Below are 16,254 nucleotides of genomic sequence, written 5' to 3'. Positions count from 1 at the left end.
CTCTCTTGGCCTTTTTTTCTAAAAGAAGGAGTGTGAGGTAGAGCATATCAAGCCCCACAGAGGCCTGGAAATATCAAGAAGAGGTCTTAAATATACAGGTTCAGTGGAGAAGCTGTAAACCGTCACTTTTTTTCTTGGTGTTGGGAAAAATCTGTTCACTTGTAACACTGCTTTTTTTTGTTTCTTCATCAGATTTCCTCAGAAATCTTCTAAACTTTAATAATCCATTTCCTAAACTGGGTTTCTTCAAGATTGAGGGTTGTCTTTGAATATCCTCAGCTCTGTTCAGCAACTGTTTGGGATTAATACCTTCTTTGTTTGCTGGTCTGGAATTCCTCCTTGCCACTGTTTATCCTCTCTTCCACTGTCATGACACATTATTCTATCGTCCCCTAACTGCCCTATATAAAAGGAGAGGGGATTGTATTAGAATGTGGTATTTCGTTCTGGCCTGGCTGGATTTTCTACAAAAGTTGAAACTTGGATTCAACGATAGCCCACAGTGTTTCTTGTGCAGCATAGCTAATCGGCTACTCTGTTCCTCTTCCACCAAGAGGAAAGATTGATAACATCTTGCCATGGTTTCCAGATTGTGTTTTCAGGTACTATAGTGGCACAGTAGTATTCAAAAGTACTGAGGCCTCACCTTCTAAAAAGAAAAAAGACAAGAGAAAGGGGAGGAAAGTATAGAAGAAAGTATAGAAGAATAAAATGGTGTTTTTTTTAAGAAACTGAACAACTGGGTTTTTGAACTTCCAGATGAATACAACTGTATGCATTCCATGCAGGGCCAATGGCACCTCTCCTGGCAAGACCCATTCAAGATTGACCCCCTCTACTAGTTCCAGGAAGTGGAATTATCTCAAAGTAGAAAATGCCCTCCAGGGAATAAATAACTCATTTTCTTTCATCAAAATTGAGATAATTATGACTGGTATATTACACTTCTTTCCCTCTTTTAAAAAGGGTAGAGACTTTTCAAAAGTCCTGGATATAATTGTTAGATTGTTTGTGAAGGAAAGTACAATGTTTCTAGTAGAGCTAGTATCAGAAAAAAAAAAACCTAAATGGCTTTAAACCAGGTTTCAGAACACATAAACTAGCAACCAGTAGAAAGCAAAAGGAATGAAATTTAAAATCTTACCACAGGAGGTTGACTTTTTCTCCACCCTCAAGACATTTTTGGTTTGTCTGCGTAGGTTGTCATCAGTATTTTCTACCAAATTGGCAAGATCATCAATGATTTCTAGGAAGATGGACATGATTGAATATTTATCTAAGCTTTCTATTATTACTTATAAACAAACAGAATTATATCAAGAGAAAGATTTCTGTAACTCTGATTTCGCACTGCAGTCTTCTAAAGTCAGTAAAGTAGAGGGTCATTTAAGATATAGTATCATCTATGCTGAAGTCATTAAAAGAACCACATGCATAAGTAGTATAATGAATTATTGAGCCAAACATATTTTGGCATTGGAATATTTTGGCATTGGCTTCACTCTGAACCCAAGTTTTCTTGGTAAGAAAAAAATATTTAAAAAGTTTTGTTTTGGGGTGTGGTGTTTTGTTGTTGTTCATTTTGGCCTTTCTCCTGCATGACAACTTTACATTATGAAAGAAAGAAGGTTCTTCAGTGCCCACCTCTCATATCACACTGGATTTGGCTGTTACAAATAAAGCAGACTACTTTTTTTTTAGGATCCTGTAAAGTAGTTGATAACATTTCATAAGAACTTACAATTAAAATTAATACAACAGAGGGGAAAAAAGGTTTAGGGTTTAAGTTAATGTTGTAATTTTGTTGAAATAAAAATACTCTTAAGGGTATTAAGAGGGTATTCTTTAAATTAAAGAAGCTTCTGACTATTTTAACATATCACACCAACTCATCTTAATTCCCATTATTTCCCTCATCTATCTGAAGTCAGGGCAGATATGGCCTCAAGAGTGTTCAAGGGAGAATCTTTGCTATTCCCTTCACACAGGTATATTTTTTCCTCACTGTAAAATGAAGATGCATATATAATTACTAGCAAGTATGGCAACAATATGATAATTTAAAAATCCCCAGGTCTCCAATTCTAAATTCAGCTCTTAGAATATGTGATCTTACCATCTCTGACATGAATTGGCACTTGTACAAGCAGGTCATTATTTTACATCTGAATACATTTTCATGACTTTGGGGGAGTGCTTCAACCAACATACTTATTTCAACCTTAGTATTGTTAATAATCACATGTACTTTCTGTAATGGAGGAGAATGGAGGAGGATAATAATACCTACATTTCAGAGTATTTTAAGAATAATGAGTTTCATGTGAAATGCTCTAAATTTCTGATAAGTGCCACATAAATCTAATAACAGCCACATTTTTGTCCACATACTTCACCTCCTTAAGTACTTTATTTTCCAAAAATTCTCTCCTGCTTCAAGGTAGAAGTTCTTTTGCAGATTGTTACAGAACTCAATGCATTCAACACAAAGCACTTTGAAGTGACAAGCATGTTATTTATGGGCAACTCTAAGTTAAAGGAAGAGACAGGAGTGCAGATTCTATTTTGATTCATTCATGGTTGAGAAGCTCTGAGTTTTCCAAACTGAGCAAATTTGGAAGGTCCTAATCTTTATGAGTCCAAACTCTGCAGCTAATGGGAAACACCAGTCAAGACATTGGGACACTTCAAAATGTACATCAAGAAAAGAAACATACTTTCTTGCCATCGCTTTTCCTAATAAATGAATTCAGTAGGAAAGAATTTGGCACAGTGGGTGAAGAGAAATTCAGGGCAGTTGGGCCAAGTGTGCGAAGAGAAGAGAAAGCGGTCCAACATATGAAAAACAACATTCTCATTCTGTAGCAAGTGAAGTGCTCCTCTCTCTCTCACCAGGAGAGGCAAGAGGATTTATTCAGCTTGCATTTTTTTTGCCACACCTTATTTTGAATTAGAATACCCAGGTGTGCCTCTTCTTTCAAAACAAACAGGGAGAGTCCTGAGAGCAGTGAAGAGAAAAGAGGCTTCAGGTCGTGCAACTCTTCTCACAGGCCATGTTTGTGCTTGCTATTTTGGACTTGTTTAAAAGATATTAAAATTTGGCAAGCGTAATGAAGAATAGGCCCTACTGCTCTTCTTGCCTTTAGACAAGCGCATTTACAAAGCATAAAGCTTTGAGAAAAGAAATGTGAAGCAAGCTGGTTTCGGTCAAATGCCTGCTGTGAGCTGCTCCTATAGTGGCTCTCGTACCTGTGACTTCTAACACCTCACCACAGAGACAGCTGACAATTAATATGCCCATTGGTGAACCGAGATATTTGGGTACATTTTGATGTTCTCCTCTGCCAAGAGCAAGTCTAAGTAGTTTGAGATTATTTTAATGTTTTAGTTATCTTAAGAAGGCATTGTTCTGGCATTTGAACAGCACCAGAGATCTCTCTTCCTTATCTGCCCTCAAAAGCTGAAGGGTTTTTAAAAGTGAAACTGGGGCTTCAAAGAAAGGTATTTATATCGATAGTGGTATACACATATTTAAAAAACACTTACTAGAAGAGTATGTTTATTCATCTTACGGTGCGTTTTTTTTTGTAAACTGCCCCAATGGTTAAATTAATGTACATGACCAGAGTCCACTGAATAAGTTTAAGTGCTCTGCAAAATGACCGAATTATCAGTATTGTTATACTAGTGTATACCAAATACACATTTTGGTAGTGTGTTTCAATAGTGGAGACTGCTACCAAGTGCTGCTTCTAGGTCCACAACACCTTTTGTAACCTAGGTTTGTAACCTTCTGCAAGCCTTTTCTTGTTGCCCTAGTCCAGATAGGCAGAGGAGATCTAATAAGACAAACTCTAAGATAGCTTTACAGGTTCTGATCACTTTCAAAATTATGTTGCATAACTGAAACTCTACGTAATGTTGGTATGCTACAGGGTGTTTGCTACCTTCACTTCCAGCACATATGCTGCAGTAGCTTCACATAGACATGTTCTGTCTCCCTGCACGGCTCTTATAACAACGGCAAGACAATAAACTTAAAAGGAACTTTCTTTATCATTCTCAGTTCAAACTGCTTCGAGCCCCCAAAATACATAAATACAGTCTCTGACTAGATAACGGAATGAAAAACAAACAACTCTTACAAGCAATGGCACTTCTCCAAGTGTAGCCTTGAATCAGGGGTACAGGAAACACCAAAGCACGTTATCCAAGTGTATCAAGCAATGTTGACGCACGAAGGAACGGTTGACTCCTGTGACTGGGGCGTGGCAGCATCCTCCTTTTATCTCCAAACCTGCCCCTAACAAGCCCCAGCTGCATAATGAATCTTGTATCCCAAAAAGACTCACAGAAGACATCTGCTGAGTCACAACACCCATGTGGTCTCTATTCACCAGCAGGGCTGCTTTTAGGTAAAGCTGGGTAGGTAAGGGCCTAAAGTGCCAAACTTTAGGAATGCCAATGCCACTCTACTTAACAATTTTCAATCAACTATAACTGGCAACTCTGTTCAGGCATAGTGGTGGTGGACCAAGCTTTAGTTGCCAAGCTTCAGTAATTTTAAGTTAGTTTTAAATTATCAATGTAAAAATGTAAAAGTTTACATTAGTGGAAAGTGGAATCATCAGTCAATGTGCCTACAGGCGCCATATTTTCTTCCACTGGCCCTGACCTACCAGTAGATTATCACACATCCAAGAAACTATGCACAACTGCATTATTTTGTTCTTGTATGGGCTTTCAGCCTGATTTTGTCCTTCGGTCAAAACCCACATTTTTCTCTAACTAGAGCTGGCCTCTTTTCATTAGAATTAGCTGTTGTTAAAGGGGAGAAAGAGGATCTCATAATCCACAGATATAACTGGAGCCTTGCTCTTGAGCACACAGAGGGATTTTCTTTTCCAGCTGCTTAGTTTGTTTTATTCAAACAAAGCAGCCAAGCATTATTTTAGTTGTATTTAATTGAATAATTTCCCAGAAGAATAGTTTAGAAGAATTTTAGAGCAGCTTGTTTCCAAACCCATTACTGACTGGCATATACTATAGCATCTGTGTGCCAATGAAAATAGGATGCTTTAATGTTATTGGAACTGCTTTTTTTTCCAGATGTGTTGAGAGTCTCTGTGATATAATGCAGGCAACAGCTCTATTTACACAAAGTAGGAATTTGAGTATCCTTTCCTAATTATCTTGGATAAGATTATTCTTCTCAACTGAAAGAATCATATTATAAAGGAATAGAATTACTTTCTCCTCTTCCTTTAGTAATTTCCTTTTGATTGAAATTGTACTTCATGTGATTAATAAAACAAAGGGGTATGAAACAAGAACATCTGAATCCTGAAATGTACTTACAGAAACATTTCATGGAGCATCCCAACTATTGAAGCAAAATATTTGGCAAGTTCCAGTCTAATTGTAAATGCAAAGGTTCCAGACTAGACTTATTATTAAAGTTATATTTATATATAATATTCATAATATTTCAGAAAAACAAAATGATATCATTTGGGTAGGAACAGATAATTTTAAACAATTTTCATTGGGAAAAAAAATCCATACTGAAAACAGTACAGTCTTCCTTTTAAGGCAAATACATTTTGCAGATTTCATCAAGATTGCAACAGAACAAAAATAGAGGTAAATTCCTCTCCCTCAGATCTGAACAATAATACCCTTGAGTGAATAGGGGCTTTTTTTTTACAATGCACACGTTAAATGTGCATCAGATCTTGTTTTGGTGTCTAGATGTAGCACAAAAAAAATTAGCAGTTTGTATTCTATTTCATGGGGATTAAGCAAGGAAGAGGAAGCCTGTACAACGTGGCTGCTAAAATTCTTTTCAATTCTAAAAGCCATAAGAGGTAAGGGCATTTTTCCCTACAGAGACTAAACAGAGCATACATGTTGTCACTACTGCATTTGTATGTACATGAATGTATGAAAATCTAAGCAGGACGTTTATTGCTTTATATGTAAATCACATTTATAAATCTGCCCAACTCATTACTCTGGCCATGTACAACTTCAAATAAGTTTTCTTTAAAAACTTCTGAGGTGGAATTGAAATATTGGCACATATTAATATTGTATTATTTGTATCTTTATTTTATAAATCCAAGTGGAGCATGTCACAGGGCTGAACAGTTCAGTTTCTTTGTTTACTCAAGCTTATTAATAAAATGATTTAATTCATTTTCCTATCACTACATTGTGTTCAGGTCAGTTTACATCATGCTAGTATCAGCTTAGTATAATCATACCTAAGAGTTATGTCCTGCCTAATGACTCAATATTCATAAAATTTTATCAGACTGTATTGTATATGGGAACATAACCTTAAGAAGCAAGGAGAAACATATCACACTCTACAAATCACAGATTGTGTACTTTGCTTAAAATTAATACCTCATATGCATACATTATTCAGTCTGTATAAATCAGATTTCTCTGTTAAATACACAGAGTGACATGTAACTTTTTAGACACTGAGTCCATTACACTGAATTTGAAATCAGCTGGATGGCTGCCTGCTGGATAACCCTTCCTGAAGTATGAAAAGGAGTTGCTCCAAAGCCACACACACTTAAGTTTCAATAGGCAATAAGCAATTAGGCCATAATCCTCTATCCCATGCCATTTTGAGATGCTAGCTTGTCTGGCATATATCACCAGTGAAAGGATCATGAGAAAGCATTTGCTAGTTAGCAAGACACAGATGTGTGCTTCGTTGTTGGACCTGCCTTGGCCCTGAGTGATGACAGGCCACAAAGGCAGGAATTCCTAGATGAGAATCCTGTGTTGGTAACCAACATCTTGCAAGCAATTCAGTTCATCAAGTTTTGAAACACTATGAGATTGCAATTAGAGAACTTAAATCTTTCACCTGAATATTAATACAGCACTATTGTTCACTCAAGGAAAAGTAATACTCTTTTTGTAGGAAAAAAAAAGAATGAACAATTTATTTTTAAACAACTCATAGCATAGGAAATCATTAGGAGATGGCACTTTATATATCTATCAAAAAGTCTATTTGAAAAGTCTATTGCTAGAGATGTAAAAAAAATCTGGAAAAACATACATACTCCAGAGTATCATGAAAGTTGATTATTACTACCAATTATTCCTCTACTCATTTATGACTTTGATATAAAAAATAAGGACAGCAAGCTGTTTGACCAGGTTCTGTGAGATGAGCACAGATATGAACATAAAATCACGTGTGTGCAATCTCAGGAATGTATACATGTGCACATGCCTACGAATGTTTATTCAGTGTGATTTACTAGGGCTGTCCAAACTCTTCAAAAAAAAAAAAAAAGGAATGAAATGACTGGAAGAGGCAAATAACTCAACTAACTTCATATGATCCAAAAGAGACTGAGGATTAAACTTAAAATATTATAGTATTCCAAAGAACAATATGGTTTGTCAATGCCAAACTTCTGACTGTAATACCAAATTAGTTGTTTAACTTCAGTTATAGATTGGATTTCTTTATCTTATAGTTGGGCTATTGAGGAAGCAGGATTTCCAGATGGTTTGTTCAAATACCTTTGATTTAATACAAACAGGAATTGACCATTTACAATAACAAGTAGTATATTAAAAGTAAGGGATAACATAGAAAAAAGAATTAATCTAGGTTTATCACCCCTTGCTTCATTAGTAATATTTATGTTCACAAAGATGAAAGTACAAAAATATTTGCCTGACACAGAGATAAATTAATCATCAATTAAATTAGAAGATTTAATATGAGATTGAGAAAGATTTGAGAATGCACAGTAAGAACTATCTGACTGGTTTCCATATCTTCAAATGAGCAGTAGTGTTCTAAAGGAGATGTAAAACAAGGTAGAACATTTAGAGATATGAATCTGAACCTGCAACTTTGTAACATAAAACGTGAACTATTGTTGGTCTTATTTATAAGATGTTGGGGAAATAACTCAGAAACTGAACAAATTGAAGATTACCTGACTACATGGATGCATAACTTAAACAAGATATGTAACATCTGGAATTGTTACAATGGAAGAAAAAATTAATTTACAGTGAATATATTTTGAGAAACCTGACATAAGTTTTTACTGACAACTTACTATGAACATGTCCTATTGGGAGTTTTTTGTATATATTTCTACTTTTATATTAGTTTTATATTTTTGACATAATCAAATGACTAAATCAATGAAGTTTCTTTCTATTTTACTGATAAATTACCCTCATTATGATTCATACTGTGCTGATTATTGATATTAATCATTACACATTCATTCATTCATTCATTCATTCATTCATTCAATTTCTATGGCCACCCATCTTGGTCAATGATTTTGGGCAGCTTACAATTCAAAAATATATTAGTCAGGAGTGGGTTCTGACAGTCGCTACTGCCGGTTCACTTGTGTGTGCGCACTTTATGCGCGCTATGCGGACATGCAGAGAGCAATAAAAATTGATCTGTGCATACACAGAACCGAAAAACAAGATGGTGGTGCCTATGGCACCATATGGATAACTGGTTCGGGGGCATGGCAGGCTAGGGTCGCTGCCGCCAAACCATTACCGGGTCAGCTGAACCATTTTGAAACAGTAAGACTCAAGTACTCAATCATCATGGTAATGTTTTCAATGATTTTTTTTTTATACAATATGGAAGCAATTTGCCAATGTCTTTTTCTACAATGATTTTTTTTTCTTCCCAGTTTAGTTTATGGTTCTGGGATTTCCTCTTAGGTACAAATAAATTTGACTCAGCTCACCTGTAGATTAAATAGCTCACGGTCAGGATTGTATCAGAAATCAAGCAAATACTATATACTCTGCTTGGCTAGGTGACTAGGTGTTTCCACCTAACTAGGAAACTAGATTGAGCTCTCCTCCTCAAAAGACTGGAGGAGAGCAACTTGTTATTTCCATCTTCTAAAGGGGGATGCAAGAAAATACAAGCCTATCATCTTGATGGCTATTCTGGCCAAGTTCCTAAAACAAATGCTCAAACAGTTTGAGCAGTTGGATAGGCAATACTCCTTTGTTCTCTCTGTAACAACATATATGTTTGAGGGTTAGTTTATCTCCAAACCATCTGTTTTCATCAGAGTAGTTCACCACCTGTGTTTTTGACATCAAAACCCACAATGATATCAGATGATAAAAGTAAACTATTGACAAAGCTATATTTAGTAAGATTTGAATCACCATTGAATTTATCATAGATCACCAATCCAACTTGATACATCCAAAAGAAAGTATTGGAAATAATAAGCATAGGACTTCAAACAGCATTTTTATCCTTCAAAGAAAATGCACAATGCATAATCTAATTCTTCATTTTGCTTTTCAAGGTAAACTCTGACCCCTGGACTGCCAATCAGCATTCCAAGGATTCAGCTCATCACAAATTGAAACAGCCGAGTCATTAATCTTTAGGAAAACAATGACTGTTCATGGAGAACAGAAAGTGAACATTTAAAGCAAAGCCCACTTTGGTAAAAAGAAAAAACCCACAAAAATAGCTACATTTTTCCTGAACATCTTCTCTGTAAATGACATGGGCAGATAAATTCTGCTCCTGGCATTGGTGAAATTACATCTGAACTTACTGTAGCTTGTTCTTTATGAAATTCAGAACCATTTTATAATACAAAAAGGACCAGGGAGAGTCCAAGAGAGCTTCGAAAAATTTATTTTACAGCAATGAATTATGATCATTACCAAAAGCAGCTAGGACAAACTTGATAGACTATGTTAATTAACTTTTCACATGCTTTTCATCAGCAAGTTGAATCTCTTCAATAATGTGAACTCATGTTTAAATCAGGCAAATAAACCTACAGTAATTCCCATTTGGTACACTAAACCTTTCTCAAACCAACTCCAGCATCCATGGATTTCTTCTGCCACAAATATGAACAAATAGAAAGGGGCCAACCCTGACATTGTTAGGCCCACTAGAGATAAATGTATGCTTGGAATTCAGATCATCTCTCATTATTTAGAATGGAACAAACACTATTAAAACCTTCAGAAATATTGTATCTGATTTAATAAAATTAATGAAATAGTTATAATATATAATATTTGACAATTAATTTAAGTTACTACTTTAAATATTGCAATTCACAGAAATTTTGCAACAGCAAACAGAAAATGTAGAAATATAGGTATTTACTTAAGTTCTTCTTGATGTTTCTTCAACTTTCTGTGTTTGTAATTAAATATGTATGACCTAACACTATACATTTAGAAATATAAACAACGTATTTATTCTGCTTGGTAAACTGTTCAGTAAACTGTGGGAGATGGTATTCAGTGGGGAAAACATTCTCTGAAACATCTTACTACAGAACTTCATTTTAAGGAACAACTAACTTTTCTGCTTTTCTGCCAATGAACAGATTTCAGATTCTATCCCAACATTTTTTTTTTCCTTCTATATTTTCAAAAATTAAACAAAAAGTAGCTTGTGAGGATTTTTTTTTTAACTGACTTCAGCTCTGGCAACAATTGTATAGGAATATCTTTTAATATATATACAAAATTACTCACTTTATTTGCAGACTAGCCATTTATTGACAGAATGATGGTATGAGAAATAAAATGACATGAAATGCATGTTTATTTTAAGGATAAACCTTACCTAGCATAAACTTTACTCAGCAATGACTAACCGTTTAGTGGCCACACCAAAATCACATTTACATTTTGGTGGGTGGGCAAAGACGAAATAAACATAGCAATGATGCAAGGGGTAAGTCTGGGTTTGGGGTTTTTTTTAAAGCTGATTTTTAACTATATTAAAGCTATTTCAATTACACTTTTTGAAGCTCACCATTTCAGGTATCAAAAACTCTTCCCATTAATTTTCAATGAGATTAACAAGGACTAAAAAAAGGGTTTGTGGCTCAAGTGTGCTGCCAACTCCTACTCTGGCCCAGAAAAGATTTTTTTTTTATCAGATAATGGTTTGAATATTAGTTGAAGGCTGCTTTATCATTTAAATGAAACACTATTTCAACGGAGCATATCAGAATTAATTCATTTCCAGAAAAAAAATCTGTTTTTCCAACAAATATCCCAAGATTAATCTACCTATCTTTATATAAAATAAGTACATTGAGATTTGGCAACCTCTGAAAGCAGCTGAAATAGCTCTCTTCAAAGCATTGAAACAATAAGAACTTCTGGAAGCTTAGCATAGTGTTTCAAAGGCACTTCCAGCTGCATATGTGCATCACCTCACTAGCAGTCCCAGAAGCAGACATACTAAGTCTTCCATGGGATAAGACTGTTTCAGTATTTGGTATCAAGGTGTCTTGCTCACATCATATTTTATGAATGCCCCTCTGAATGTTTTGCACAGCTCTAATAGCTCAACTGGAGTAAATTATCTCATTTTCATGCATGAAGTATGACAGTTCAAGCTGTCAAAGTAAAAAGAGCATGTTTTAAATAAAACTGTAGAATACTACATCATATGAGACAAATATCTTCATGCTTATATAAGCCTTCCCTATTTGATTGTGTATTGAAAGGTACACATGAATGACAATGCTTACTAATAGACAGAAAATGACTGCCATCCTTTTTCATTTTGCAGGTTTTTTTTTAACATACTAACATTTACAGGTTAGTAAAGAAATTAAAGTGGATTTTTATAGATAATGCTTATCTCCACAGCTATCAGGATATAAACAAATCTTTTTAACTTGTTGCATGGATTGTGCAGACTCATATTTCTGTACCTCTTGTCTCTTATGATCAAAAAGGGATAATATTCACCTGTTAAACAATAATCACTGCATTCAGGGAAGCAAGTAGATTAAATGAGTTATGTGAAGATTTCTTCAATAAAAAGGTATGATTAACAGACATATTGTTTTGTTTTATTGAGGTTTGATGCTTAATTTTCTGGCACATTGCTATGGTTCTCACAGAACTGTTCCCAGCGTTCACCAGACTACTTAAACCAGCTGCTAAATGAAAATTTAAAGAGTGTATTTTCAATAAAACAAGAGGGATTTTACCTTCTATGTCAGAAATAATAAATAGTTTCCATGAGTTCCTGCTGGGAGCTGAGACACTAAAGTTAAGCCAATGTGAAAGGGGCTGTTTTAAGAGCAAGTATGCCCATGCATTTGGCTCTGGTGAATTACTGCAATGTGCAAATGTTCAGACTTTAAACAACTGTCTTTCCCATGTCAGGAAGACATCTCTGGAAAGTCATGGCTCTCAATTCTATACTTCACATAAAGCACAATCAGAGGAACCCTAAAATTATAAATGGCTTATATGCTTTTGCAGTGCAGGGCTGTCTTAACGCATGGGCCTGATGGGCACTTGCCCATGGGCCTCACAAGCAGAGGGGCCCCATACTAATCTATGTATGTTAACCCTTCAATGCATCTTATATCATATAAATACAGCAACATATTTATTACATTTTACTGCATTTTTAATTAATACTAACATGCAAATATATGTTTAATTTTATTGACCATTTACATTTTTATTCCTGTGAGTAGTTGTCATAGGGGCCCCAGTACACTGCTTTGCCTGGGGCCCATAATGCTACTAAAATGGCCCTTTCTTAGTGCTCACCAAACCTAGAAATGTAGACCTTGAATATGCTTTGACAGTAATCATTCTGTCTGTATGCCTTCCAATGCCACTTTCAGTCTTTCAAGTCTTTTCCTTTTTAAAAATTACTCTAGGTCCTTACCTAGAGCATACAAAAAAAAATCCAAGTAGCAAGCTTCCAATTTAAATTATTAATTGCTGCAGACTGTGAACTTCTATAATGAGTTTTGTATCTAACCCTCTTCATGAACTCACTACAGAGAACTTGAAACATTTGGAAGTCTCCACATAAAGAAAATATTTGAACAAATACATCCCCTTTTTCTATATAGCTGAAAAGAACAGGTGGTAAAGATTAAAAAGCACACACCCTTTATTTTGGCAAGCATAAAAGCATTTTTCTCAAATGCTAGATGCTCTCAGAAAGCACTTTTGTATATTGTACCTAATCCTCATACTCTCTAAGCAACCTAGAGATATGATTCAACTGCATACAATGCAGTCAACAAGCAGTAAGCATGCAACTCAATTGATGACAATGAAAAAGCTGCCAATGTTTATTTCCAAAGCAAGATTTGCTATTTGCTTTTTAAAAAATTAAATAGACTTAATAGAATAGTTAAGGTGAAGGATCCTTTTGACTTTTTTTAAAATTATTCAGCTTTCATAACACAAGTCAAAATAAGAAACCTGCCCCAAAATCTAAAAACCCAACTCACAATAATTTGTGATAAAGCATTGTTTTATGCAATGAAGTCTCCGTAAATCCTTTTACAGTTTCAAGTACAAAGAATACATTTAACAATTTTACAATGCAAAAGACATAGGTCAAACAGTCTGTTTCAGTGCCCAAAGCATAATTCTTGTTTGATAATGAACATAAAATATTGTATTCTTAAGAATCTGTTACATACGTACTGGAGAGCTAAAAAGAGAGAAGCAGTCTTAATTCATGAAGACAGATTAATGAATACTCTGCCCACCCACTCCCTCAATTGCATAAATGTAATTATGACTTTCCTTGATAGGTTGCCAATGTGATATAAGTCTAAGAGAAATAAACTGTTTCTACTGAGACAGAACAATAAACGGGTTTCCTTGAATACAGTGGTTAAGGAATCCAAGTTCCTGACCTCAAATGTTTTACTAGTAGTGCTCTATGCAGCGGGGAACAATCAGAATGACATCTGCTGAAACACTGGTGATTTACGATATAATTGGTTCTACATATGTGCCAAGAGTAAAACTCCTAAGCCCAACAAAATCAAGATTTATTACTTATTAACAAAAAGGGAACATTGCAATACAGGTGGCACACAAAGTTTTCTACAAGCCCATCCTCTGTATAAAGGGTAGACCAAGAAAGTCTGAAGTCCTATAAAGACTAATCCAATTTTCACATGTACATAGGAGAAGGAACATAATGTTAGGGTTTTTTTTTCACAGCCTACTTTAGGAAGTATAATGAACAAGATCACAATAAACAAGGTGCTGGATGCCTAATTTAACCAAATTTTATTTATCCTTAAATGATTTACTGGGAAAAAAGAATAGAAGAGGAAACAACACATACTTCTGTTTGTTTACTTCTATAGAGAAAATAAAGCAGTAAAATATCCATGCACTAATATCTTTGTACTAGGCATCACCCCTCACAAATGGTTTAGCAACCCTCCCACCTCGTTTATAGTAAGACAGCTTAGGAAATCCTATATATATGGTTGACATTTTATGCCCATTTAATTTCCTATCTGCACTTGTTTTGATCAGAAGTAACAGAAAGTTTAATGCAGAAAACCTGTGTGGTTTATGCCAAGGCCATAATTTCATTAACAGTTGCAGCCAAAGGGTTTTATGATTAGAAATGTACATAACATTTTATGCACTTTATGTGATTGTGCATAAGATGAGATGAGTTTCTAATTTTTCACCATGATAAGACTGTTTCCAAAGCCCTTACAACCAGGGGAGTATTCTTAGCACATTTGGTTTCTTTTCCAAGAGCCAACTATGACAACACAGCTAAGAAAACTCTAATCCTGAAGAAGCTGCGGAATCACCACATCTGCAGTTCTAGGCAGGCAACATCTCCAATGGTAAGGAAGATATTTCCCAAAAGAACATGATATCGCTCCCAACAATGTTTGATCTGCTTCAAAGATCAGGACTCTGTTAGTATAAAAGCCTCAAATAATAACTTCTTTTAATAAGGATGGTTTTTTTTTCATATGTGCATCTAAATTGCCATTGAATACAACAAACTGTCTTCATAATTGCCCTTAGAGTGGCTTGCAGGATACTGTTTAGTCTTCTCATATCCATGAGGATATGAGAAGCATGAAGGAAACAACAAAAAATCCAGCCTTCCTACAAGCATACAGAAAAGAGATTTGGCAACAGTGGGAAGTGTGATTTGTATTAACTGGGAATTGAGACAAACATTTGAACTAAAATGTCCTTATTAAAAGTAATCAGATAATGTTGATTCTGTGTTTGGATATAAACAAAAAACAACGTGACAATTTCAAGTTTGACTCTCTGCATTTCTTCAAAAACATTTTTTTTAAAAAATTGTATGGACATTTTCTCTATCAACCCCAATAATGGTTTGGTTCAATAGCAATTTTTTCATATAAAGGCTTTAAGGAATTTACTGCATGAAAGGAAATTAGTTCCTAAAATTATTTTTTTGTTTTATTTTGTTTTTTCAAAAGAAAATTAGATACATGAGATAATATGCTCACAATCTCAGTAACATGAACTCTCCAAAAGACTACTTATAAACTGCCATTAGGAAGGATACTGCCCTAACTTCAAGTGATGGACTTTACTACTGTGCGATATTGACATAGCCTGACAGGGCCACCAAAAGATGCCTTGTTGAAGACCTGAAAATGCTGGGTAAATGTTTAGAAGTAAATTGTACGGCTTTACTCTGACTGAATTGTATATGGTTTTATACACCAAAGTTATGAATCAGGCTCAGAAAGTAATTGGAAAGCAATGAAACAATGTTTCAGTACAGAGATATAAAATACCTCTAGAGAGTTGTTACTTACAATTCATGCTACTGTTTTCTGAGTCACCTGCAACTTCTAGATCAATTCCAAGGGCCATCCTATGAAGAATCCCAACCCTGAGAAACCCTCAGGCTTGGGATTCTTCATAGGATGGCCCTTGAAGCTTACCAACACATATATAATCAAAGGCTCTCTCCCTTCTATGAAGTGGCACAATTGACTTGTGAAAGTTGTTAAAAGACTCTGATTGTCACAGATGATTCAGTATTAATGCAAGATCCAGGAGTTTCTGCCAGCTATAAACGTGTTCCTTAAATGGGAGTATGACAAGCATTCATCCACATTTTAAAGTCCATCTACCCAAAGCAATAGAAACTTATAGGTTCTCCAAGTACAGATTCAGCTTGTTGTCATACAGTTACTTTCAGCCCAAAGACAATCTTCAGTCCCCCTACCCAAAAAAAACCCCAAATATGCCTAAATATAATTAGCATAGTGGTAATTTGAACTCCATGCATGATTCTTCCCTGCATTATTAAAGAAATATTGCCAGTCTAAAGTAGTTAATGGATGGAGTCTAAGAGAGAAATAATGGCACTAACTGTTAAAAGGAACTTCTTTCTTTGTGAGAAAACCAATCTAG

General features: G+C 35.1%; 1 protein-coding gene across 1 annotated transcript in view; it reads right to left on the bottom strand.

The window, feature by feature from the left end:
- The window catches only part of STX8 (syntaxin 8), a 72,143-nt gene that overhangs the window by 23,859 nt on the left and 32,030 nt on the right, over window positions 1-16,254 (bottom strand). Inside the window, exon 7 of the mRNA XM_032212320.1 lies at window positions 1,145-1,246. Within this exon, the coding sequence (XP_032068211.1) occupies window positions 1,145-1,246 (102 nt within the window). The remainder of the gene's footprint in view (window positions 1-1,144; window positions 1,247-16,254) is intronic.

Source organism: Thamnophis elegans, chromosome 2 (assembly GCF_009769535.1).
Source record: "Thamnophis elegans isolate rThaEle1 chromosome 2, rThaEle1.pri, whole genome shotgun sequence".
In the NCBI taxonomy this organism is placed as follows: domain Eukaryota; kingdom Metazoa; phylum Chordata; class Lepidosauria; order Squamata; family Colubridae; genus Thamnophis; species Thamnophis elegans.
The sequence above is the reverse complement of the archived record's forward strand: the minus strand, read 5'-3'. Positions and strand labels throughout refer to the sequence as shown.